Source organism: Notolabrus celidotus, chromosome 7 (genome assembly GCF_009762535.1).
Source record: "Notolabrus celidotus isolate fNotCel1 chromosome 7, fNotCel1.pri, whole genome shotgun sequence".
NCBI classification, from domain to species: Eukaryota; Metazoa; Chordata; class Actinopteri; order Labriformes; family Labridae; genus Notolabrus; species Notolabrus celidotus.
This window is the reverse complement of record NC_048278.1, coordinates 23,105,060-23,131,365: the sequence shown is the minus strand read 5'-3', so window position 1 is coordinate 23,131,365 and position 26,306 is coordinate 23,105,060. Positions and strand designations below refer to the sequence as shown.

Here is a 26,306-nt window from a genome sequence, read left to right as displayed (position 1 = left end):
TAACTACTTCTTAAGTTGATGAGATGTGTAAGGACCTTCAAAGTGCTGTTGAAATGAAGATATCACATGAACACAGTACCTAAAATGTCAGACAGATTTTATTGTAATAACAACAGTAGGACCACAAAAATACAGGATCAATGTATGCTGGTGGCTTTGTTTTTCCTGAGTCAGATCATGTGACACAGTATACAGTACAGCTTTAGAAACACCCCGCCTCCTCCCTGAGGTACTTTCCAACTGGTGTTTGTTGCCATTTTTGGTGCAAATACGCATGATCATATTTGTTACTGTTAATTGCCACAACTCAAAGAACAGCACAAACATGAATTCCCTTTTTGGTGGAGTGATTTTTAAGACTCAACAGCATATGTGCAGTGCCTTGATAATCTTTATAAGAGATACTACTTAATCATGAACACTTACAGAAATATTCAATCATTACTATAGTTGCTATGTACCTCTAAAGATTCATTAAGTAGGAATGTAATTGTCTGGCTTTGAATGTGTCTGCAACTTTATTTACACTCAAGAAAACTAGACTCACCTGACATCTAGCAACATCAAAATTTAGCATGAGGAAAGCTTCCCTGTGCAAGGTCACTAGAAATTTCAGCTTGTGCAGTCTTCTTAGACTTTTTAAGAAACAAAAGTAAGCTTAAGGATACTGGAGTGTTTTTTGTACCAAAGTAGATAAAATGGGATCAAATAAGCAAACAAAATCTGACAAAAAGGCTAATATAGATTTAGGAGCTGGTCCTTAATCAATTCAATTCTCATAAGAGTGCAAAATATGTGCTGATCTATAAGAGTTGGAAATAATAACAGGAACACCTCAAATCATAATGCAATCCAATACAAAAACACAATAAATTATGGTTTAAATAATTACCTTTGTTTTGTGTGAACACTTTCTACTTTAACATGTTCAAAATAAAGACATCAAATCAAATCAAAAAATCAAACACACAGATAAGCAGAATTTAAACTACAGGCTTATCAGTCAGTTTTCAATTCTGAGTAAGACTCATAATTTACTTCTAGAGCCAATTTGGTTATTCTAGATTTCAAACAATTTTAGTAGACACTGGGAAATAGACTTTTATTTAATTATACATTTAGTTCTATTCAAGGACATTTCTTAGCTGGGATGTTGAGCCTCCTCGATCCTAAAGCATCCCATCTCAACAACAGTCTGCTCTTCCCCCTGAAGGTTCATGTTTTATTGAATAGGAGAGGTGTTTGTCTTACGCCCACCTGTGCTGAGGTTAAACTTTGGCATTTTTCACAGGGATTCCTCGTAAGTAGTTGAGCTTGCTTAACATCATTATTTTCATTTCAGTCAATTAATACATGTGAGCAAGGTAAGCCATTATAAATGCTTTAACTTTGAATTCAGCTCAGCTGTGAATGTATTAGACTGCATTAGGATGTCTACTTAATGTTTGCATTATTCATTCACACAAGAAACCAGACAAGCATGTCAAACCAGATTCAGTGAGGTGAGATAAACCAGTACATCTGATACTGCATCACTCTCCTCTTGATGCTGCCACTGATACTATCCCTGAGTTCATTCTCTTTCATACAAATGTAAAAACCACACATTCTCCGGAGGAAGTTTTCTTCAGGGGCAGGATATATGGTTCCCCCAGAAGAAACTAAATCTGGTCAGGCATAAACTGGTCACCTAAGGCTGGGAACATACAGATTACTTCTGTGCATGAGTATAAGGTTGTTCCTGTTATGTACCTGATTGTTCAATGCAAATGTGATCAGGTGTGTTTTACTGAGTGGTGTTCATGGAAAAATACACATTATAGGACTAAAAAAAGACTTTTAAAAATCAAAGTAATTTAAAGAAAAGCAGCTCGTTCTGACTTTTTGGAAAGTGTCGAGCTATTCCTTTTTGGGTCTAAAGTAGAGCTTCTTGGTAAGCATTGAAGCAAAGCATGGTACTTGCTTCTTCCCAATGGAAGACTTGTCACTACTGTTCCCTACACTTCTCATGGACACTTTCCTGTTCACCAGGGTGAGTAGCTCTGTGAATTCAAGGGACTCCCCATACTTCTGAAGCAGCTCACACAGATCCTGGACATACCAGGAGCCGTTGAGGGTCTCCCTGTGGGAATAGTAACCTGAACAGAAAACACAAAAGATAGGTAAGGATAGGTATACACTACAAGACGTTGAGTGGCTTTATGCCTTAATTAACTTGATCCAGTTTCAAATTAGTACCTTTGCACATCTTTAAAGGCACTGTGTGGATTTTTTTTTTTTTGCTAACATTGTTCAAAATGACACAGTTAGTGTTTAAGTGAAGGCTCTTCTTGCCTTCTTGCAACAGACAAGACAGTGAAAAATGTACAATGACTGAACATATTGGAAAAGCACGGTGGTAAAAAGGTAAAGAAGCATCAATAAGCATTAGTTATTTTACATAAATTAGTATAATGAATGATCTAAGTTGGCGTTCTAATCTGGAAATCTAAATTATTTAACACTCACCTAGATAGTATTGTGTGATCGAGAGCATTATTTTGCAAGCCAACCAAGGTTAGCCAGCTATCTGTTACTTAGCTTGCTTGCATGGATTTTAGCTGATTAAGCTATTTGCTTACTACAAGTTTGCCAATGAGAGCTGTAGTTACTCATTTCAGCATTAGCTGAGCTTAAGGTTACCTGATAAAACCTCACAAAAGTCCTTTCATGAAGCCAATGCCATGCCAATGTCAACTGAAATTCCCCATTCCTGTTTGGCAAGACAAGCAAGTTGAAAACTCTGAAAGTGCTAAGTGCTGGACTCCAGTGTGATGATCATTTATTGACAGTGGTGTAATCAATTCCACAGTTAACAGTGATCACACATCCTATCAGATCAATCCATGGAAAGGAATTTGGCACATTTCATCTCTGCCTGTTGACACTGTGGCAAAAATGTTAGTTTCTGTCTCAGGCTGGTCTTGAGAGTTGAGAAATTCTGTCAGTTACTGAGCACAGATGTGAGCGCAGCCTGAGGAGCTACTGGGCCCTAACCATCTCTGTTAGAGAAAAGTGGAGCAACATCCTGTCCTGCAAGTGCAGCAGAGCTGGTGGCCCCTCATCTTCTCATTGGAGTCTTGCTCACCCTGTCAGGATCCACATAACCACCAACTCACTATACATTATCCCTACTCAGTGTTACCTGTAAATTAGCCCACAGGCTGTCTGGGCCTGTTTATTTATTTATTTTTTTACGGTAATCTACAATCTTTTCAAGCATGAGAAATTCTTCATGTATGATCAATTTCATGTAAAGTGAAATCAAGAGTGACTTGTCTTGTAGACTCACCTTCTGCCACAGAGTAGCACATGATGAAATCAGCTCCAGCAGGGAGGGTGTGCACAGCACTGGCATCCACCACCACCTCATTTGTCTTCAACTCACTGTCCACAGCGTCACAAGCCATCACTGGATCATCATGCCTGTCTCCGCGGCACGCCTAGTGAAAGAGTACCCTAAAGCATTAAAAATCTAAAACCTCTGCAAGGGGCCGTTTAATGTGACTAGGTCTTGGTTTTAGTTGTATGTACCTGTAGTATAAAGATCTTTGGCTTTCCTACAAGGCTCGGGCACTTGTCTCCTTTAAACAGGGCTGTGATGTCCTGAATGCTGATCTTTCCATCGTAGGTGTACACGTGATCGTTTTCACCATGGCTCAAAAAGATGAGTAGAAAACAGTCTGTGTCTGAATGGTTGGCTTCTGCAGCTGTTGAGACATAAGGTATTTCTTAAAAGTCCTACCGAAAGAACAAGCAGCCTGTAATAATGCATGTGACATGTGTTCAAAGGGGACAAATAGGAAGCAAGTTGGAATTTAAATGACAGTAATGATGAAGTGATGATCATGTACTTACCCTCATTTATTTTATCCAAGACTTCTACTTGTTTGTAGTTCTCATAACACCTCACATCAAAGTTTAGGTCAATCAGTCTAAAAAGAGAGATTAGAATAAGTCAAGCATTTTAGTGGGGCATGCAGGAATTCAGACTTTACAGTCACAAGTGGACAAGTAAACAAGTACAAACAAGTTCCTCAGCACACACACATCATGTTCCCATCATCTTTTGCAAGTAGCCGAGAAGTGATACCTTTTCTCTAAGTTGTAGCGATCAGCGTTAGTTCCATGTCTGTCATTTAACCCCAAGCGCCAATAAAAGCGCTCCTGGTTGAAGATGAGTGCAAGGCCTCGTCTTTTGTTGTTCATTTTGTACTCCTCTGCAGGATCTAACCCTAAAGAGCTGTTGAACAAAGACAATAATAAGTAAGTATGGGCAAGAAAGAAAATGAGAAATTCCAGCTGAGAAACAAAGGAAGAAACTGTTTACCTGCTGATGAAGGCATCAGTCTCCGTGAGGTTTTCCATGTATGCTATTAAAAATGGCACATACATTAAAAAAACATGCTGACCCACAAAGCCATCACAATACGTTTTTTTTTTTACAGCTTTCATGCACTTAAAGTGATGGAGAAAACACGGGAGAATTTGGCTTTTCAGGCTTCTTTGTTAAGCAGCACAGCTACAAGTGCATGAATTGCTCCACTGAGCTGGTACGGGGTCAAGCAGCTATTGTTATATCAGCTTAGCATCCTCATGGATTTCAATAGCTGGTTGACAGGTAGAGAAAGATCGAAAAGGCTGCTGAAAGAAAAGAGGTGACACCTCCATACCCCTCCCTACAGAGATGGAGGTTAGATTTTGTGCTAGAGCAAGTAGCTTGGGGTTGTTTGACAACTTTTACAGCATTATCTGACAATCTTTTCAACATGTTAATCAGTGAGCACACACATATTTGTTTGTCTGATGCTTTTCGTAACATAGGCAGATAATCAGCACCGCTGGCAAAACTACAGCAGGCTTATACAACAGGCTGCTTTCTATCCTAAATTCATTTAACTTTTCATTTCTCTTTACTTTTATACAGGGGTGGTTGCATTTGAATGGTCATTTCGTACCCTGTATAAAGAGATGTTACGTGTTTTAACTGCACACTTATCAAAATTAGATGGAGAAGCACCTTGAAAACTCATCATTGAGAAACAATAGCATAATTGAAATACTCTTGTTAACCCTCTTGTTATGTTGCAGGTCAAATTGACCCTTTTTAAAGTCTATTGTTAGGCAATATATGCCTTCCAATTCAGCTAAATGCAGCATAAAAATCTGGGCAGCATGTAACAGAAGAGGTGTCTTGTGTTAATTTATCAACATCACTTCATAGAAAAAAAAAATTCTAAATGTAATATAAAATAAACAAAAATCAATGTCATGTAAAACTATTGTATTTATATTTAGGGCTTTCAAATGTACATTAACAACATTAATTTAATGAAAAAGGAGCGAGTTATCCTTATTGAACCATGATCTGTGAGAATTAGGGGTGAGTATTGGCAAGAACCTCATGATAACATATGCATCACAATACTTGGGACACGATACCATAGTATCACGATATCACAATATATACAGTTAACTAAGAGAAAAATAGAGATGGTGTATATGTGAATCACACAATAGTACTCACAATTGGAAGGACAAATTAAGTAAAAACTATTTGATTGAAAACTATTTTTCCACTTTAATGTTTTTGAAATACTGAAGTCATATTTTAGTTCCAACTTTGCTAAAATATTTATTTTCATTTTTAGAAAAAATCAATATCAAGAGTTGGAATATCAATATTATATTGGAGGTCAAAGTATCACGATATATTGCTGTGTTGATATTTTTTCACACCTCTAGTGAGAATTAAAGAACACCAATGTACTAAATTTTGATTTAAATGGTTAGAAATTGAGTTAAAATTTAGAATTAAAAAAAAATGTGTATTGGGATTTTTTTGGGTTCTGACACTTTTGGATAATTGAATATGCCCCGGGTCAAATTGACCCAGGAACATTATTGCTGTTCCAGAGAAACAAACATAAAAGGAAGGTTAAGTAGCATTTAACCTAAGCTGTCTCTTGAGTTTTTACAACAGTGTTTATCACAGGACGTTCAGGAAGTGATATCCAGTCTAAAGGATATAAAGTAATTATAAAGGCAGTCTGAGTTAATGATTACTTTTTGGCCCTTCTGAGTCGCTGTACTTTATCTAACCAGGTAATGACATGTCTGAACACCTGTAACTTGTTCGTTTCGCTTTTCCTTTGACAATAGAAAACCTTTATTTTAAAAAAATAAAAAACATAAACCCACTCAGCGTTTTAAAATAGTTTATATATCTTAGAGTAAAACACTCACCCGCACTGTCGGTGGCTGTTTTGTTGTCTCTAGCAACTCTTCCTGGAAAGGTGAGAGAAAGGGTAATGAAGAACTGACAATGAAATCAGGTTTGAATGTAATTTAATAAAACAAAACCTCCCTATGTGTTTTATCAACTTAGAAACAGACTGAAGAGAAACAAGACTTGAACAAAGGCGTGACAGCCCTTACGTAAGTATAGTAAATGATAGTACACAGCTTGAATGAGGACACTTACCAGCGTGTTACATCGGGAATACAAAGTAACTGAATGTGTATAACACAACTTTTACAATACCATACGAAGAAGCTCATAAGTTCTGAATACTCTGAATTAACCATGTATGTTAGACTTTTACCTCTGTAGTTGTCTTCTGCCATGTTAGAAATGTTATCAAGCTGACTTCTCTCCGACTGACACACCACTGAAAACTGAATTTGCTTTGTCAATGCAACAATACCAAAGTAACATGATTTAGCCCCTCCTCCTCATTCTCATTGGCTGAGAACAGAAACCAGAGAAGATGATTGGCTGTTGTGGTTGTCAATCAGAGGTCTGTGACGGGACTTCCGTGTTTGACACACTGTAAGAGCCACTCATGAATCAGAATCAGAATCAGCTTTATTGGCCAGGTATGCTTGAACACACAAGGAATTTGACTTTGGTAAACTATGCTCTCTTTGTACAAGGCATAAGAATAAGACCTACAAATAAAAATAAAAATATAATAACAATAACATCAGCTATAAATACAAAAGAACAACAAGTAGGCATGACTAATATGTACAGACTAAAATAATATGATAATAGTGCAGTGGTGAGTAGCAGAGGTAGTTTTTAGATTAAAAAAATAGTAGTTAAATAATAAAATAAATAGAAATATGGAATTCTGCTTGGAGAATTGTTGCATTGTATATTTATATAATTAATGAAGTAGGCAAAAGGGGTTCAATGGATTATAATCTAAAGAGTGAATTGGTAACACTGTACAGTAATGGAACAGTTTTATTAGCGAAGTAATGCTTAATTCATGTTGAAGTCATGCAAGACTCATGATGAATTTCTGCATGAATTAATAATTAATTCCTGTTGTTCACCATGAACTAATGATCCTGTCACTATGACTTCATGTAATGACAACGTGTTTAATACATCATTAGTTAAGGTATGGTAGTTAACAGTTACTTCATACATCAGTTCATGTATGACCAAATTTGCTGGACATACAAGTTTGTTTTTTTTTAGGATAATTGCATATGAACAGCCTCTCAGGCTGAATTTTTAAATGTCACATTTCTGATGACAAAATGAATGGTTTGTGTGTATACATACATATACATACATATATACAGTATATATGTATATGTATATGTATATGTATATATACAGTATTTACACTCATATGTTTGTTTATATATATATATATATATATATATGTATATATACAGTATTTACACTCATATGTTTGTTTATATATATATATATATATATATATATGTGTGTGTGTATATATATGTATATACATATTTTTCTATCTGTATATAAACACACAAACCATTCATTCAAATAATTTGGTTTTACCTGAGCTCAGATCTTCTTTTTCATGTTTTTATGCTGCTCTTTTTTTCAACTTCAAACAGCCGAGCCACATCACCATATAACCAGGGGATTATAGTCCCATACAAACAATGAGTAAATGCATTGAACAAATCAATGACTGGACGAGCCAGAACTTTCTTCAGTTAATCAAAGAAAAAACTGAAATTATTGTTTTTGGAGCCAAGGAAGAAAGGTTAAAGGTTACTGCTCAGCTCCAATTTGCAACGATGAAATGTTCAAACCAAGCCAGAAACCTTGGTGTAATCTTAGACTCAGACCTTAATTTCAGCAGCCACATTAAGACAATAACAAAGTCCGCCTACTATCACCTTAAGAATATATCAAGGATTAAAGGACTTATGTCTCAGCAGGATGCAGAAAAACTGGTCCATGCATTTATCTTTAGCAGACTAGACTACTGTAACGGGGTCTTTACAGGACTCCCTAAAAAGTCCATCAGACGGCTGCAGCTCATACCGAATGCTGCTGCTCAAGTCCTAACAAGGACCAAAAAAGTAGACCACATCACTCCAGTTCTTAGATCCCTACACTGGCTTCCTGTCTGTCAGAGAATATACTTTAAAATCCTGCTGATGGTTTATAAAGCACTGAATGGTTTAGGCCCAAAATACATTGCTGATCTGCTACTACTTTATGAACCACCTCGACCTCTGAGGTCATCAGGTACTGGTCTGCTTTCAGTCCCTAGAGTCAGAACGAAACATGGTGAAGCAGCGTTTAGTCATTATGCACCACATATCTGGAACACACTCCCTGAAAGCTGTAGGTCTGCTCAACTCTCACCTCTTTTAAATCAAAGAGTAAGACTTTATTATTTGCCACTGCCTTCCTATCTTAGATTATTTGAACCCACTTTAAATTAAAATTTTAATGTAATTTTTAATATATTTCTAATTTTCCTTTTCTTTTCGGTTTTATCATATTTGTCATTTTAATTGTGTTCTTTTATGCTTGTCTGAATGTCTCCAATGCTTTTAATGTTTTAATGTAAAGCACATTGAGTTGCCCTCGTGTATGAAATGCGTTATACAAATAAAGCTGCCTTGCCCTTGCCACTGCCGAGTCACAGGCGGCAAAGAAAGAAAGAGCATCATGAGCAAATAAAAAAAAATGTGATCACAAAAAACAGTTACCAGCCACAACCTTAATGTAAGTTGACCAATTACATTTTTATTGTCTTCATTTATTAAGAGATTCCAAACACAATTCTCACAGTGCAGTCATTAGGAGAATTGTATTGGCAGCTCTGACACATTTACTCTTTTGGTCTAAAGTACAGTTGCTTAGTGAGCATTGAAGAAAAGCAAGGAACCTGCTTCTTCTCAATGGCAGCCGGGTCTGTACACTTCTCAACACTCCTCATCGACACTCTCCTGTTGACCATTGTGAGTAAATCTGTAAATTCAAGGGAGTCACCATACTCTCCAAGGGTCTTGCAAAGATCCTGGATGTACCAGGAGCCCTCTAGTACATTCCTGAAGGAAAAGTAACCTAGACAAAAAAAAAAAAAAAAAAAATGATCGGATATATATTGGCTTTAGGACATATTCAATCTTTAATATTCTACTAGTTTCTCAAAGGGATCATCATTGCACTCTAGATCTGTCCTGAAAAAGCATAGTAAGAGTTTTAAACATCCTGGTCCACTCACCTTCAGCCACGGAGTAGCACATGATGAAATCAGCTCCAGCAGGAAGTGTGTGTATGGCACTGGCATCCACCATCAACTCATCTTCCTTTGGCTCACTTTCACCACCACCACAGGCAGTCGCAGGATTATCATACTCTTCTCCACGACATGCCTAGTGTCAAACATATTTATGTTCACTTTGACAACAGGATGGATTTTCAACTGAGGTGATCACACAAAGGCAATACTTTATGTTTCCATAGTCTAATAATTTTACAGGTTTTTGGATTTTCTTAAATGTTGCATGTACCTGTAGTATAAAGATCTTTGGCTTGCCTACAAGGGTCGGGCACTTGTCTCCTTTGAACCGAGCTGTGATATCCTGAATGCTGATCTTGTCATCGCTGGCATGAATGTGATCTTTCTCGCCATGGCTCAGGAAGACGAGTAAGAAAGAGTCTGCGTCTGAATGGTCCGCTTCTGCAGCTGTTAAATATCAGGTGATTGTTAACAAAAGTTGTGAACAAAAGTTACCTTTACCGTAATATATGGATTTTATAAAATATAATTTAAGCAGGACAGGAATACAAGAATTTTTTTAAAATTACAGTATAATGATTTACTGCTGTCTTGTGAATACATGCCTAATTATCTGAATGTTATTTTTCATCTTGCATGTGCTTACCTTCTCTGATTCTGTCTTCGACATCTTTCTTTGTTTTGTCGTTATACACCTTCACCTCAAAGCCTAGCTCTTTCAGTCTTAACAAGAAAACAAGTAAATTATATCAGTGCATGAGGCAATTCTTACAGGAAAAAAATAACTACCACTTCACAAGTTAAGACAAGTTCTTACACACACAAACATTAACATCCTGTTCCCTGCTGCAGCTGGCTGAGAATTTTTACCTTTTCTCCAAGTTGTTACGGTCAACTTCAGTCCCATAGCGGGGTTTGCATCCTGTGTAAAAGTGCTTCTGATTAAAAATGAGAGCAAGGCCTCGTCGTTTTTTGTTCATCTTGTACTCCTCTGCAGGATCCAAGGAGCTGTTTTCAAAAAAGAGAAAATATTACAGAAATTATAGAGTGCATACTGAATGGAAAATAAATGAAAATGACTGAGACCCAAAAAAGAAGAAACAGTTTACAGTTTACTGAAGGTGCCAGCAGTCTCTGTGAGGTTCTCCATGCCAGCTGTAGAAAACAAAACACACATGAACATGAATAACCCACACACTTGTGCAGATACTTTTATTTATTAAAAAAAAAAGCACACAGAAAAGCCTTTATTGTCATATGTTTTTGAAGTATGAAAAATACTGGACGGAATTGCACAGGATGATTAACTTAAAAAAAAACCAACTTGTAATTTGTGTCATTTGATGCTGTATCAAGTATGGACAGTGTAGCCAAAGTTCAATTACAAGAGATGAAATGAGATAAAGCCACTTAAACTGCCTATAATATTAAAGTTAATGATTAATCTCACCATATTTAAATTGACGTTGGCACCATGAGCAGTAAATTCTGTTATCTTTACTACATTAGACGTTTCTTTCACTTTCACTTTGATGATACCTTACAAGAAACCTTTATAATTTTACAGTTTTTTGTATTTAGTATGTTACTTAGAGTTTTTCTTCATGAAAAGCACAACTGACCTTGTTGGTCACTTTTCTGCTGTTTTTAACAAAACCTTGTAGGAAGGTGAGAAAAAGTTAACTTAATTCCAGACAATGAGGATAGTTGAACGGCTTAGAACACATAGGATAGAACACAGCAGCTAAGTTAGAGCATAGTAAAAACTTGACCAAAGATATTGAGCCTGGATTTCATATGTAAGCACAGGTCACTGAATGTACCTGACTAATCTAAAACTGCTGTGCACAGGAATTCATAACTTAAGTCTATTTCTATTAAAAACATGAATTGAAAGTTCTTACCTTTAACGCTGTCATGACTTGTTGTAGACATGTTCGCGGGCAGACTTCAACACAACTGGTATCACAAACAAATCTCACACTTATAAAAAGGGTTTGGCTACTTCCTCCTCATTCTCATTGGCAGAGTATGACAGCCAGATAACAGTGTAGGCTTTCACAGCTGTCAGTCAATGATCAACAAAAGGAATGGGACCTCTCCTGAGTCTTCATATTCCTCCCTCTCGCTTTGGGGATTATTTTGGGCATAATCTCTGTACATATGGGCTGTATAAATAAACGTAAACCAAATATTCAGGTTCTTGTGTAGCCAACCGTGGGCAATACAGAGGGTCAGGTTCAAGATGTTTTCTCCTTGCACTGTATTGTCTTAAGTTCAGCTTGGGAAGGAAAGGTAGAGTTGGAATTAGGGAAGCGTCTGAGAGTGGAATTACTAGCTTCCCTCTCATACAGATATATGTTATGAGAGATTAAGCAAAGCTAAGTAGTTGTCAGATACCACTATTGGGAGGTGGGATTGCATCAGGGTTGAGTGCATTTGGCCTCCTTTGCTTTCATTATGGTCTGTTCACTGTATAAAGTCCATGGTTGTTGAAATGCTAGTGCAGAGGTTTTTCCAAGTGGGGGCCGCCAGGGGGCGCTAGGGGGGCCTCAGAAAATTGGAGGGACTTTTGCCAAAACAATACAATTGGGACTTTTATTCACATGGTTTGGCAGTGACCAGAGGTTTATAGGTTTTGGGAAACTATTTCTGGCATCTTATCCACTCTCTGTGAGAGAGCAGTCCCTCACTCACAGTCTCTGCTGTTGCTTAATGACACCTCATCCTTGGAGCTAATCATTAATGAAAAACCGGCACTTGTTTGCTGGTCTGACAGCTGCATTAAAAATTGGTGGCTTGCCGCTGGAAACAGCCGCATACACTTTCAGTGAGGGAATGGCTCTCCACTTGTAAGTGCTGTTACTTTAATTTGTCCCATATTTGTATAGTCATAAATAATTTCATGTTCGTAATAAATATATATAAATAAATAGATAAATATAAGTTAATATAAGAAGAGTTAAAAGGTTAAAATGCAATAAACAATCACGTTTTTAAGTGGAACTAAAGTTCCAGGTTTTTGGTTCCGCTACGACAGAATTTAGAGACGGACTGCATGCAAGGCAGATGCTCGTTTACTCCCATGCTTTGCAGTCATGTACATGAAGAGCCAAAGGAACTGCAAAAAACACACATAAGGCCCAAGAACCTCTTCTTGCGACAAGCGGCCAACGAGGTATTTTATTTTAGTTATTTAAATGTACTTTTACTAATGATTGTACCAAGAATGTTTTGTATTTACTTTATCTTGATGCATAATGTACAATGTGGTGATAATTTGTACTCTGTTCATACTGATTGCAGTTCTCACGGCGTCTTGGTGCTCCACAAGACTGCTCCAACATTAAACGCCCGTTTCAAAGAACTTACCTGTGTCTGTGTTGTCGTGACGAGAGCTACAGTGAGAACTCGCCTGCTCAACACGGGTGGGAGAGACAACGAATCTACGGCGGCTAACAACATACGAAGATCCAGTGCACCAGATAAGCAAAGCTCACATCCATGTATGCAAAGCCACAGTAGGCAAAGATGAACAGACTGTGTTAAAGGTGCAACTAGTCAAGCTAAAGCTAAGAAGTGCTCTACTACTATTGTCAAGTTATTGTGGTATGAGAAGTGGTTTTACTTGAAAATTGCAAATAAGTTCTATGAATCTTGCATACTGCACTTACATGTATAAGGAGAAATCTGATGTTGGTATAAGGTTGTTACATGCTGCAAGGTTTAGAGGAGAAGTTAAACTCCATAAGAAAGTTAAGAAATTAAGTGTTAAGATTTGTGTTTCATGAAAGGGGAATAGTTTAGAGGGCAATTTGTGTTTACAAACACCAATTAAGTTTTAAAAACAATTTTCGTTAAGTTAAAGGGTCATTTCACTTAAGTTAAAATTATTTTCTTTTCTAAAAAAACATGATAGAAAACACTTATTTTTGAAGTCTTGTTCAGTGTAGATGCAGTTATTTGGAGCAACATTGAAGTTCATAGCTAAGAACTGTAACTTGCATTTACACATAGCTGAAGAGAATCCTAAGCTAGCAAAGTAGTTACAGAAACTCAATAGCCTTTCAAGTCATCTTAAAATGTCTCACAAAAGCAATGAAAGCTCCAGCAAAACAGTTAGAGGGTCTACTCAACCAGAAGTAAAAGATAATGAAAAGGCAGAAGAAGAAGATAAGCCAAGGAGGGGCGAAAGAATTCGTACTCCGACAGAAAAGGGTAAGGAACTTCATGAAGACAGAGTAAAGGGTGTACAGCATTGGTACAAAATCCTCTATGAGAAATGGAGATATCAAGCAAGAATGGGTAAAGAAATACTGAAATATGAGACATCAAAGGAAGATTTAAATGAGCTGATTGAGAACATAAAGCACACCAGCTCCAATGTGATAACTATTTATGAAGAGTTGCGTCGAATGCAAACTCCTGAACCAGACCTGCGGCGCAGAGTCGACACATGCATATCACTTTCTGGATTTATTGTTCGAAGGGCAGAGAAACAGCTTGGAGGATATACTGAGGAAGAGGAAGAAGAACCTTGGCCTGATGTTGGATCAATCTTAGACTCAACAGGTTCTCTAACAAGACCACCCTCTCAACAGTCAAAGTCCAGCTCTACCTCCTCAAGCGCCCAGTCAGCCAAAAGAAATGAGGCTGCAGCTGAAGCGGCTGCCTCCAAGGAAGTCTTGGCAGTAATGGAGGAACAAGAAAGGGAAGCTACGGAGCTACAAAGGTTAGAAGCTGAGAATCTAGCAAAACAACAAGCGATTCAGGACAAGCGTAGGAAGCTTGAATGTCTCGAAGAAGTTAAGAAACTGAATGCTGCAAGAGCACGAGTTAAAGTCTACGATCAAGCCGAAGACAACCTCGAAAAGGGCAGCTCACAGTATGATGTCAAATCAGAAAGAGACCCTCAAGTTATTTATCCCTCTAGCTTTCCAATCATTCCTCAATCTTTGCCAGTTATTACACAAGCCCTTAGTGCCTCCAGTCCTCCATTCATTCCACAAATCTGCCAACTTCAAGTCAAGCCATAAATCCATCAGGTATGCAACCACTGCTCCAAGCTCCACCAACCGCAGTGCCCACGCCTCCAGTTCCAAATGGCTCTGACTTCATCAACATGCTGGCAGAAGCTATTGGCGCTAATTGCCTTCCAATACCAGAGCCTGCAGTATTTTCTGGAGATCCTCTGAAGTTCAAAGATTGGAGACTGTCCTTTGAGACACTAATCGGCCGGAAAAATCTCCCTAAGAATGAAAAACTGTATTACCTGAGAAAGTATTTGGATGGTGAAGCAAAGAAAGCTGTTGAGGGCTTCTTCATACTAGGTACTGAAGAAGCATACGATTCTGCCTGGCAGCTGCTAGAGAAACGTTTTGGAGACCCATTCATTATCAGGAAGTCCTTCAGAGACAAGCTGCATGGATGGCCAAAGCTCAATGCTAAAGATGGTTATGAGCTGAGAGAATTTGCAGACTTCCTCAAGAGTTGTGAGGCTGCAATGCCCCATGTTAAGACATTGGAAGTTCTCAATGACTGCAGCGAGAGTCAAAAACTTCTGCTAAAACTTCCAGATTGGTTAATAACCAGATGGAATCGAAAAGTCATGGAAGCCAGACACATAGATGCTGGATATCCACCATTCAGAGTCTTCGTGGACTTCATATCGAATGAAGCAGATCACGCCTGTCATCCCATATCATCAATGCAAGCTCTAAAAGGTGTTGATGGTGAAAGGCCAAAACAAAACCAGACTATTCAAGCAAAAACACTGTACACAAACACAACACAAAGCAGCATTCCATCATGCACTTTCTGCAAAAGAACAGGGCACGCACTTGCCAAATGCAGAAAGTTCACTGAAAAGACAGTGCAAGATCGCATCAAGTTTGTACAGGCGGAGAAGCTGTGCTTTGGATGTTTAAAAACTGGTCATCAATTGAGGAAATGTGAGAACCGAAGCTCATGTGAAAGGTGTCAGAAGAGACATCCGACATGTTTGCATGACGACAAGTTCAAAGTAAAGGATAAAGATAGTCAAAGGTTGACATCTCAAAGAGGAGACAACAACTTAAAGGACAAACAAGACACCAAAGAAATCACTGCAACAGCAACTACAAACAGAGTCATGCAAGAAGGCATTAGCACACAAACTTCCTCAATCGTACCAGTCTGGATCTCATCCACAGAACAACCAGATAAAGAAGTTCTTGTCTATGCACTCTTAGACACACAAAGCGACACAACCTTCATCTTGGAAGAAGTAGCCCAAGACCTTGAAACAAACAAAGAGAATGTTTGTCTACGGCTATCTACAATGTCTACAAGGTCAACACTCATATATTGTCAGAAGCTGAAGAACCTACAAGTAAGAGGATACAACTTGGAGAAAAGGATCCAGTTGCCACCACTCTTCACAAGAGAGTTTATTCCAGCAGAAAGGTCACACATCCCGACTTCTGAAACTGCTTCTTCGGCTTCTTCCCCTGGGTGCGCAAACTTCGGACTCAAACATCTGGCATCACAAGGTCAAGGAAAGTTCAGCGAGGAGTCCATAAGGTTCATCCAGAGAAGCTTCTATGTTGATGATGGCTTAGTAAGCGTAAAGACACCTGCTGAAGCCATCAATTTGGTGGAAGAGTCAAGAGCATTGTGCAGAACTGGAAACCTTCGACTTCACAAGTTTGTTTTAAATGATGAAGAAGTACTCTCCAACATACCACCTGGAGAATGTGCAAAAACCAAAGACCAAGACCTGGCTCTTGGAGAGATCCACATCGAGCAAGCACTTGGTGTTCAATGGTGCATCGAGGCAGATGAATTCCAGTTCAGGGTCATCATTAAAGAAAACCCATTGACAAGGAGAGGAGTTCTCTCAACAGTTGCCTCTGTCTATGATCCGCTAGGGTTTGTAGCCCCATTCATACTAGTCGGCAAACAGATCCTTCAGGCGCTATGCACAGAAAAGGTAGGCTGGGACGAAGACCTTCCAGAGCACATCCTGCTACGGTGGGAGTCGTGGCTTCAAGACCTACCTCTCCTTGCAGCCCTGAAGATTCCAAGAAGTTATCTACCTCCAAACTTCGGTGAAGTCAAGCAATATGAACTTCACAACTTTTCAGATGCAAGTTTCAGCGGATATGGTGCATGTTCATATCTCCGAGCACTGAGTGAAAGAGGAGATGTTAACTGTTCACTTATCATGGGGAAAGCGAGAGTAGCCCCTACCAAACTAACGACCATCCCACGACTTGAACTGTCATCAGCAGTGACTGCAGTCCGCAACGGTGATGTTATCAAAAGAGAGCTTGAGATGGAAAACTTGCATGAGTTTTACTGGACTGATTCAAAGGTTGTCCTTGGCTATGTAAACAATGATGCAAAAAGGTTTCATACATTTGTAGCCAACCGGATACAACGCATAAGATCAAGTACAAACCCCGAACAAAGGCGACACGTCTGCTCTGAAGATAACCCAGCCGACCTTGCGTCAAGAGGGACAACTGCAGCTCAACTGAAGGAGTCCAGCTGGCTCAAAGGTCCTGATTTTCTCTGGCAGGAAGTTCTTCCACTTGAAGAGTAAACGGTGGGAGATGTAGAAGCAGCTGATCCTGAGCTTCGCAGAGTTCACATTCACACAGTCAAGACAAATGAAGTAAAGTCAATAACGAGCCACTTTACAAAATTTTCTGACTGGTCCAGGGTAGTAAGAGCTGTCGCTAGACTCAAGAGATTTGTCAAAGAATTTAACCCTTAAAGACCTAGACCATTTTTGGGGGCGCCAGACTCTCCTGTATTTTTCTTGTTTTTCTAACCTATTGAAGCACTCAGCATCAAGTGCCATACATCATTTTATTCAGGAGAACCTTATCTTTCACTGTGCTGCATTTAAAGTACCAGTTTTACTTTAGTTTTGTCTGATAATGGATGGAAATACTTAAGTTTTTCAAAAATCGTCTGGAAATTTTGGTCATTTTTTACTGTGAACTCAGACAGAACATCAGGAAGTTTTGTTTTGTTTTGTTAGAAAGTTGTACTTAGGTGTTTTAGACTTCCAAATACATTTTTGTCACTATCAAACCTTTACTGAGCAAGTTACAGCCATTTGTTATAGTATTTTCTAAGACGTTTTTAGTGGAAAAAGCAGGTGTATTCTTATGTTTCATTTACTGACCCTGTGGATGTGTCCAAAAAAGGTCTTAGAGTAAGTAGAGATATTATTATATCATAAATTAGGACACAGAGGTAAAAGGGCCTTTTCAGATAAATACATTCTGATCATGAACACATGCAAACATGGTCACAAATAGTGGAAACTGTCTTCATAAATGAATTGAAATACACTTAGTGCAAATAAACAAACTGTAAATTATTTTCACTAACTATGAACATAATGAGAGAGCTGTAAATTATTTAGTAAAAATTAGCAAAAAGTGCAGATGATCTTCACCAATTATACACATAAATTACAGAAACATATATACTATATATGTCCTGGAAAGGATCGATGCAGCTGCTGCACTCCTCCTCTCTGCCCCAGTTGTGTCTGCGTCAGAATCAGATGACTCCTCGACAAAATTTTATAAAATTGGACATAGTGCCTCTTCTGTTGTGTACCTTCGTGTTGTTATTTTTATTTTGTGTTGAGTTCAAATAACGTGCAAATCTGTTCGATTTTGCTGTCCGGTTTTGTATACGGATTCTCCGTCTTGTTTTCCGCTCTTTACATTCAAATTTCCCCCAAAAAACACTTTTATTGGTGGAGTAGAAGGTTGTCATGGCAAAACACATCCTGGACATTTACATTTTGAACGAATCGATACACAGGGGTGGGACTAAGCATCTACACCCATTGCCAATTGGCTCAGAGGAAGAAACTACGTAGGTTTCCCTGACGAATCAATGCTGCAAAATGTGATGGCGTCATCACGGTCACCACGCAGCCGCTGAATATGCAAATGATACAAATGTGGTATCGATGGAAAGCTGAGAATGTCCGCTGTAACTGAGTTTTTAAAGCTTGTTGATAGGATCAGCGGTTCAGAAGTTATTAAACATTTAAGAAGAAGAGCTATTTGTGGCCGCCGGCGTCCGTCTCGGTCTTTGAGGGTTAAAGGTCTTCAACAAAGAACAAATGAAGCGACTAGTCTCAAAGAAAGGAAAGAAGCAGCAGTCTTCATCATCAAGCTTGTGCAAGCAGAAGCATTTGCTGAGGACATCAAGAAGATTCAGAAGAAGGACACCTTGACAAGACACAACAAGTTACAACAGTTGAATGCATTCTTGGATAACAATGATGTCCTCAGGGTGGGAGGAAGACTAACCCTATCAGCCTTACATTCCAATGTAAAACATCCAGCAATTCTTCCAAAGAAATGTCATGTGTCAGCCTTGCTAGTCAAACATCATCATGAGCTTGTATGTCACCAAGGAAGAGGTATGACCATGAATGAACTACGTGCAAACGGAATCTGGATCATTGGATGTGGAAGTGTGGTTTCATCTCACATCTACAAATGTGTGAAGTGTAGAAGGTACAGAAGAACCACAGAGATTCAACAAATGGCAGATTTGCCAGAAGAGAGAACTGAGACATCACCCCCCTTTACTTATTGTGGCATTGATTGTTTTGGCCCTTTCATAGTAAAGGAAGGAAGAAAGGAACTAAAACGATATGGACTGTTGTTTACATGCTTATGTTCCAGAGCAGTGCATATTGAAACACTGGATGATCTAACTACAGATGCCTTCATGAACGCGCTTCGAACGTTTGTAGCTATAAGAGGGCCTGTACGCCAACTGAGATGTGATCAGGGAACAAATTTCATGGGTGCTAGGAGAGAGTTTTCTGAGCTACTCAAAGGATTGGATCAAGAACGTCAAAGAGCAATAGGATGTGAATTTGTAATGAATGTCCCATCAGCGAGCCATATGGGAGGAGTTTGGGAGCGTCAAATTCGGACCATCAGAAGCATTCTGACAGTCATGCTCGACAAGTCTGCAAGTAGACTCGACACTACCACCTTGAGAACATTTCTCTATGAAACGATGGCTATCATCAACAGTAGGCCACTGAGTGTTGAACATCTTCATGATCCAACGGGTCCAGAACCACTCACTCCCAACCACATCTTAACCATGAAATCATCGATCATTCTACCACCCCCTGGACAGTTCTGCAAAGAAGACCTGTACCTGAACAAACGGTGGAAAAGAGTACAGTTCTTAGCCAATTAATTTTGGCAGAGATGGAAAAAGGAATACTTGTTGAATCTTCAACGACGACAGAAATGGCAAAGAACATCACGGAACTCACAAGTGGGCGACATTGTGATTCTTAAAGATTACCACTCTGCAAGAAACGAATGGAAACTTGCCAGAGTTGTGGAAGTCCACCCTAGCACAGATGGCTTAGTGAGAAAACTAAAGCTAATGGTCAGTGACACCACACTTGACAAAGGAAAGGTACACACTAGAACAGTTCACCTTGAAAGACCAATTCATAAGGTAGTCACCTTACTTGAGGCCAACTAAGTCACATACATATCATTTCACTTAACACTCTTACTTTTACATTCAAATTTTGTTTGAAGAAAATCCCACATTAAAGGGTAAATGAGTGATTTGGTGGGAGTGTAAGTGCTGTTACTTTAATTTGTCCCATATTTGTATAGTCATAAATAATTTCATGTTCGTAATAAATATATATAAATAAATAGATAAATATAAGTTAATATAAGAAGAGTTAAAAGGTTAAAATGCAATAAACAATCATGTTTTTAAGTGGAACCAAAGTTCCAGGTTTTTGGTTCCGCTACGACAGAGTTTAGAGACGGACTGCATGCAAGGCAGATGCTCGTTTACTCCCATGCTTTGCAGTCATGCACATGAAGAGCCAAAGGAACTGCAAAAGACACACATAAGGCCCAAGAACCTCTTCTTGCGACAAGCGGCCAACGAGGTATTTTATTTTAGTTATTTAAATGTACTTTTACTAATGATTGTACCAAGAATGTTTTGTATTTACTTTATCCTGATGCATAATGTACAATGTGGTGATAATTTGTATTCTGTTCATACTGATTGCAGTTCTCACGGCGTCTTGGTGCTCCACAAGACTGCTCCAACATTAAACGCCCATTTCAAAGAACTTACCTGTGTCTGTGTTGTCGTGACGAGAGCTACACCACTTACAGAGATATTGCACAGCTGGAACTATCGACAGCTAGATTACATTATACTAAAACTTGTTGGCTGAAGCTACTACAAAATATCTCTGACTTACTATAGCTACTTGTGATTAGGTACCTCTATATCATATGTTTGTCTTGGACTATGTACATATGCATTCATGTGTGTTTTCTTCTTCATAAATGTATATGTACTATGTATGTGCGTATATGTGTATGTATGTATATGTGCATATGGGTGCGTATATATACGTATATATGTGTGTGTGTATATGGAATATATATATGTATGTATACATGTGTGTGTGTATGCACAAATATCTGTGATTGTTTAAGTTTATGTACAGACTGCTAATGGGATACCAAGATGGGGGAGGGATTGGAATTTTATTTATATATTTACTTTTCTTAGTTTACTATCAATGTCATCATGATTAATAATTGATTATTGTTGTTACTATTACAATTATACTTTTACCGATACATTTTTTAATATTTTTTGTTTTCAATTATTATTATTATTATTATTATTTGACTATCTTTTAGGGTCATATTTTTCTTTTCTTTTTTTTCCTTTTTTTTAGGTGTATATGACCCTGTCCTCTTTTATTACTACCCTATGTTCTAATTATGTTGAAATGCTGAGCATTTCAACATAATTAGTTATTATGTTGAAAACACACAGACACACACACACACAGGTGTTTCAGATGACCTCATCAGTGCTGACACACACAAGCACGCATGCACACACACACAAACACACACACACATACACACACACATACACACACACAGGTTAGACATTTTCATAGTTTGTCAAGCAGTTTTATAGGTGCTACCACTTCTACCACTCCTTCCACTTCTTCCACTTTTTTCACTCCTACTTTTTACACTTCTTCCACTCCTACTTTTTTCACCCCTACTTTTTACACTCCTTCTACTTTTTCCACTTATTCTACTTTTTCCACTCCTACCTTTTCCACTTCTTCTACTTTTTCCACTCCTTTTAATTTTTCCACTTCTTCCACTTCTACTTTTTCCACTTCTTCTTTTTCCACTTCTTCCACTTCTTCTACTTCTTCTACTTTCACTAAATCAACTACTTCTACTACTCTTGTACTGTGTTTCACAGCTTTCAGCCTTCAGCTTCAGCATTTCAAAGCAATTGCTTTCAGGAAATGCAACCTTTCTAGTCTTCTTTTGAGATCAACAAACCTTAACAAGGGGGCAGGGTTACAGCGTGCATGATTCAGCCACCCTTCCAACACATGACGATCTATGTCAAAAATACAAATGCCTTTTTAATATTATGAGAAAACTTTTAAAAGCTGTAAGAAATACTTACAGCATAATGAACTTTAACCTTTTACCATCTTTATATAAATGTATATATTTATCTTTAACATTATTGTGATGGAATTCAGCAACAAACTGGACACTGGACACAGAAGACTCAGGAGACTCTGACGGCTTACATTGAAATAGTTTATGTAGAACTCGATTGAGGAGAAATAACATAACAGTACACAGGCAGGAGAGTGCAGTGCAATGCCAAGTCAGTTCTGGCAGACAGTTCTGCCCTTGGCATGGTATTTATTCCCCCCGAAGATGACACTAAAGTTAGATAACCATGTTTGGACTATAGGAACACAACAAGTGGGAAGAAGACCTGTGCTCTGGTTCTGGAGACAGTAAGTTGGCAATAACACATAGATAAAGACGGGAGCCGGGGGAAAGACCTTGATTACTACCCTGACACTATCTCACCTGTCACAGATGACATAGGAATGAAGTTACTCTAAACTTGACACTTAGACTGAAAGAATACAATAGATAAACATTCTTACATACACATATATAAGATTATGAAAATTCCACAACACTTATAAATTAACTATCTGTGTATTATTACTTTGCACATCAACTTAAATTATTACAACATCATAAATTGCATTTAGGCTCCTACATACAGTACCATGCTATATTTATTTTTTATTAACTTGCATTAATGTTTTTTTCTTTTATTTAATCCTTGTTTTTATTATTTTACTATTTTTAATTTTTTTCACAGTTCTCATTTGATTTATTGTTGTAATTGTTTTCAGTAGGTTCTCTTTTACTCTTCTACTCAGCTGTTGCCTTAACTTGTTCTTATTAAATTCAGTATGTCTTGCTACAGTAAATCAATATGTTTCCCTGTCTTGATTTGTTCATTATTCTTAAATGTTTTCATGATGTAAAGCACTTTGTAACGTCTGTTTTGATCACTGCTATACAGAGAAACTCATTTATTATTATTATAAACCTGAATAAAATATGTTCAGACAGAAAAAAACAGAGAGATAAAGACATCATAAAGAAATACTAATTTAAATACAATTAAATAAAACATGAATTAAATGGACTAGAAATGCAGTCAAAGCATAGTTATACATTGTACATTGCCCCAGTTGAAAAAAATAAGTTGGACTTTATTGCAGAAAGCAATCAATCAATGACACAAAGGCAGATTTATAATATCTTTATGACAGCACATTTATGACATCAAAATTTGGTTCTACCTAAACTCAGATCTTCTTCCTCATGTTTTATGCTGCTCTTTTTCCCCACCTCCAACAGCAGAACCACTGCCGAGTCACAGGCGGCAAAGAAAGACCTTTTGGTCTAAAGTACAGTTGCTTAGTGAGCATTGAAGAAAAGCAAGGCACCTGCTTCTTCCCAATGGCATCCTGGTCTCTACTCAACTTGACACTCCTCATCGACACTATCCTGTTGACCAGGGTGAGTAAAACTGTAAATTCAAGGGAGTCACCATGCTCTCCAAGGGTCTTGCAAAGATCCTGGATGTACCAGGAGCCCTCTAGTACATTCCTGAAGGAAAAGTAACCTAGACAACAAAAAAAAAAATGCCAGGATAATTATTGGCTTTAGGACATATTAAATGGTTGAAACTCATCCCAGTTTCTCAAAGGGATAATCATTGTACATTAGATCTGTCCTCAAAAAGTATAGTAAGAGTTTTAAACATCCTGGTCCACTCACCTTCAGCCACAGAGTAGCACATGATGAAATCAGCTCCAGCAGGAAGTGTGTGTATGGCCCCGGCATCAACCATCAACTCATCTTCCTTTGGCTCACTTTCACCACCACAGACAGTCACAGGATTATCAAACTCTTTTCCACGACATGCCTAGTGTCAAACACACTCATGTTCACTTTGACAACAGGATGGATTTTCAATTGAGGTGATCACACAAAGGCAATACTTTATGTATCCATATTCAAATAATTTGACAGGTTTTGGGATTTGTTTTAAATGTTGCATGTACCTGTAATATAAAGATCTTTGGCTTGCCTACAAGGGTCCGGCACTTGTCTCCTTTGAAAGGAGCTGTGATATCCTGAATTCTAATGTTGCCATCCATGGTGCAAACATGATCTTTCTCACCATGGCTCAGGAAGACGAGTAAGAAACAGTCTGCGTCTGAATGGTCCGCTTCTGCAGCTGTTGAATATCAGGTGATTGTTAACAAAAGTTGTGAACAAAAGTTACCTTTACCGTAATATCTGGAATTTATAAAATGTCTTTAAAATGTTAATTACAGTAATGATTTAGTGCTGTCTTATGAATACATGCAGAATTATCTGAATGTCATTTGTGATCATGCATGTGCTTGATGATGCGACATCTTTCGTTTTGCTGTCGTTATACACCACCACTTTAAAGCCTAGCTCTTTCAATCTTAACAAGAAAACAAGTAAACTATATCATACAGTGCATGAGGCAATTCTTACAGGAAAAAAATAACTACCACTTCACAAGTTAAGACAAGTTCTTACACACACAAACATTAACGTCCTGTTCCCTGCTGCAGCTGGCTGAGAATTTTTACCTTTTCTCCAAGTTGTTACGGTCAACTTCAGTCCCATAGCGGGGTTTGCATCCTGTGTAAAAGAGCTTCTGATTAAAAATGAGAGCAAGGCCTCGTCGTTTTTTGTTCATCTTGTACTCCTCTGCAGGGTCCAAGGAGCTGTTTTTAAAAAAGATAATATATTACAGAAATTATAGAGTGCATACTGAATGAGAAATGATTGAAAATGACTGAGACCCAAAAAAGAAGAAACAGTTTACAGTTTACTGAAGGGGCCTTCAGTCTCTGTGAGGTTCTCCATGCCAGCTGTAGAAAACAAAACACACATGAACATGAATAACCCACACACTTATGCAGATATTTTTTATTTATTTTAAAAAATGCACAGAAAAGCCTAGGACAGAATTCAAAACTGTCTATTGCAAACTCTTTTAAGCAGATGTGAATTTGTTCCCAAAAGGTTTTAATCTTTGGGCATTGCCAGAGAACATGCAGTAGTGTCCCTTCAGAATCCTGATATTTCCAGCAATCGGCTGTATTTTTGTCCTGACTAAGTATCTTAGAGTAATAATGAGAGGCCTCATGGCCAATTCCAAAAATTTCAATGATACCAGAAAGCAATTTAGATTGCTAAGGGGGTGTTCTTGGTGAGCCTGGTACAGAGGACAGCAGATGTCTAAGTTGGAAAAACTGCCACCTGCCGAGGGAAACCAAACTCCTGGATTAATTCTTCAAAAGATTTTAGTATACTACCTATATACAAATCTCCCTGAGTGTGAATCCCGTTATTCATATATTCCAGCAGAATGGAGCTCTGCCAATACACAGCTTTGGGTTATACCAAATACTTGACTGATGAATGTCTATTTTATAAATCTTGGCAACCTTTTTCCATATGTTATGCAAATGAGAGATGATTGGTTGGGACTTCCTCTCTTTCAACAATTTAGTGGACAAACATGCTAATGGAGTGAGGGGTGAACACACCTCCCTTTCGATGCTAGTCCATGGAGGAGCACCCTCTGGTGGAATAGACCACTGAGCTATGTGTCAGAGGCTAAATGCATAGTGATAGAATAACAATTTAGGAAGTCCCAGACCACATCTGTCTACTGGGAGTTGCAATTTTTCTAACCACATCCTTGGTCGTTTCCCATTCCAAAGAAATTTGTTACATAAACGATCAAATTGTTTAAAATACTTTATAGGAATATTTATCTGGAGAGATTGGAGAAGGTAGTTAATTTGGGGAATATGATTCATTTTCAGAGTGTTAACTTTCCCCCACAACGACAGAAAAAGTGGAGCCCATCTGTCAACATCCAAGGAAATTTTCCTCAGGAGTGGTTCAAAATTTTTGTCTACAATTTCTTCCAGTTTAGGTTGAAAAATGATCCCTAAGTATCGAATGCCCTCGGATGGCCATTGAAACAATCCAGCTTGAAATAAACTTTTGGGGCAGAAAGCAGTTAAGGGTCGCACTTCTGATGTATTCCAGTTTACCTTGTAGCCTGAAAGCTTTGAAAAATTGTTAATAATATCAAACAGGGCTGCAACAGATGTTGCAGGGTCAGATACAAAGCAAGGCAAGGCAAGGCAAGGCAGCTTTATTTGTATAGCGCATTTCATACACGAGGGCAACTCAATGTGCTTTACATTAAAAC

The 26,306-nt window shown here is 38.1% G+C and overlaps 3 protein-coding genes and 1 long non-coding RNA gene across 4 annotated transcripts; 1 reads left to right on the top strand and 3 right to left on the bottom strand.

Moving 5' to 3' along the window:
* Positions 1-80: 80 nt before the first annotated feature.
* Positions 81-6,736, bottom strand: LOC117816091 (caspase-6-like). Its single transcript, XM_034688198.1, has 8 exons — positions 6,645-6,736; positions 6,286-6,327; positions 4,370-4,412; positions 4,133-4,282; positions 3,898-3,974; positions 3,574-3,749; positions 3,332-3,482; positions 81-2,138 (listed from the first exon to the last, which is right to left on the bottom strand). Exons 1-8 carry the CDS (start codon positions 6,664-6,666, stop codon positions 1,900-1,902), a joined length of 900 nt encoding a protein of 299 aa, XP_034544089.1. The 5' UTR covers positions 6,667-6,736; the 3' UTR covers positions 81-1,899.
* A 2,318-nt stretch (positions 6,737-9,054) lies between these two features.
* LOC117815382 (caspase-6-like) lies at positions 9,055-12,054 on the bottom strand. Its single transcript, XM_034687066.1, has 7 exons — positions 11,480-12,054; positions 10,685-10,730; positions 10,446-10,583; positions 10,222-10,298; positions 9,847-10,022; positions 9,558-9,708; positions 9,055-9,397 (listed from the first exon to the last, which is right to left on the bottom strand). Exons 1-7 carry the CDS (start codon positions 11,508-11,510, stop codon positions 9,162-9,164), a joined length of 855 nt encoding a protein of 284 aa, XP_034542957.1. The 5' UTR covers positions 11,511-12,054; the 3' UTR covers positions 9,055-9,161.
* A 610-nt stretch (positions 12,055-12,664) lies between these two features.
* LOC117815384 lies at positions 12,665-24,751 on the top strand. The gene is made up of 3 exons (XR_004631798.1): positions 12,665-12,753; positions 12,882-13,081; positions 23,390-24,751. It is a non-coding gene; the product is annotated as an uncharacterized LOC117815384 (long non-coding RNA).
* Positions 23,222-24,950, bottom strand: LOC117815383 (caspase-6-like). The gene is made up of 5 exons (XM_034687067.1): positions 24,903-24,950; positions 24,664-24,801; positions 24,100-24,275; positions 23,813-23,960; positions 23,222-23,657 (listed from the first exon to the last, which is right to left on the bottom strand). Exons 2-5 carry the CDS (start codon positions 24,698-24,700, stop codon positions 23,359-23,361), a joined length of 660 nt encoding a protein of 219 aa, XP_034542958.1. The 5' UTR covers positions 24,701-24,801; positions 24,903-24,950; the 3' UTR covers positions 23,222-23,358.
* Positions 24,951-26,306: the final 1,356 nt, after the last annotated feature.

What these genes read in the sequence shown, in the direction of transcription:
- LOC117816091 (XM_034688198.1), bottom strand. Translation starts at nt 6,666, where the DNA reads ATGGCAGAAGACAACTACAGAG. An exon ending in AACAGCCACCGACAGTGCGG is followed by an intron (nt 4,413 to 6,285) that starts GTGAGTGTTTTA and finishes CATTTTTAATAG; the next exon opens with CATACATGGAAAACCTCACG. An exon ending in CAAAGATCTTTATACTACAG is followed by an intron (nt 3,483 to 3,573) that starts GTACATACAACT and finishes CTCTTTCACTAG; the next exon opens with GCGTGCCGCGGAGACAGGCA.
- LOC117815382 (XM_034687066.1), bottom strand. Translation starts at nt 11,510, where the DNA reads ATGTCTACAACAAGTCATGACAGCGTTAAAG. An exon ending in AAGTCATGACAGCGTTAAAG is followed by an intron (nt 10,731 to 11,479) that starts GTAAGAACTTTC and finishes TGTTTTCTACAG; the next exon opens with CTGGCATGGAGAACCTCACA. An exon ending in CGAAGACAGAATCAGAGAAG is followed by an intron (nt 10,023 to 10,221) that starts GTAAGCACATGC and finishes GATATTTAACAG; the next exon opens with CTGCAGAAGCGGACCATTCA.
- LOC117815383 (XM_034687067.1), bottom strand. Translation starts at nt 24,700, where the DNA reads ATGGGACTGAAGTTGACCGTAACAACTTGGAGAAAAG. An exon ending in CGTAACAACTTGGAGAAAAG is followed by an intron (nt 24,276 to 24,663) that starts GTAAAAATTCTC and finishes GATATTCAACAG; the next exon opens with CTGCAGAAGCGGACCATTCA. An exon ending in GTGCTACTCTGTGGCTGAAG is followed by an intron (nt 23,658 to 23,812) that starts GTGAGTGGACCA and finishes TTTGTTGTCTAG; the next exon opens with GTTACTTTTCCTTCAGGAAT.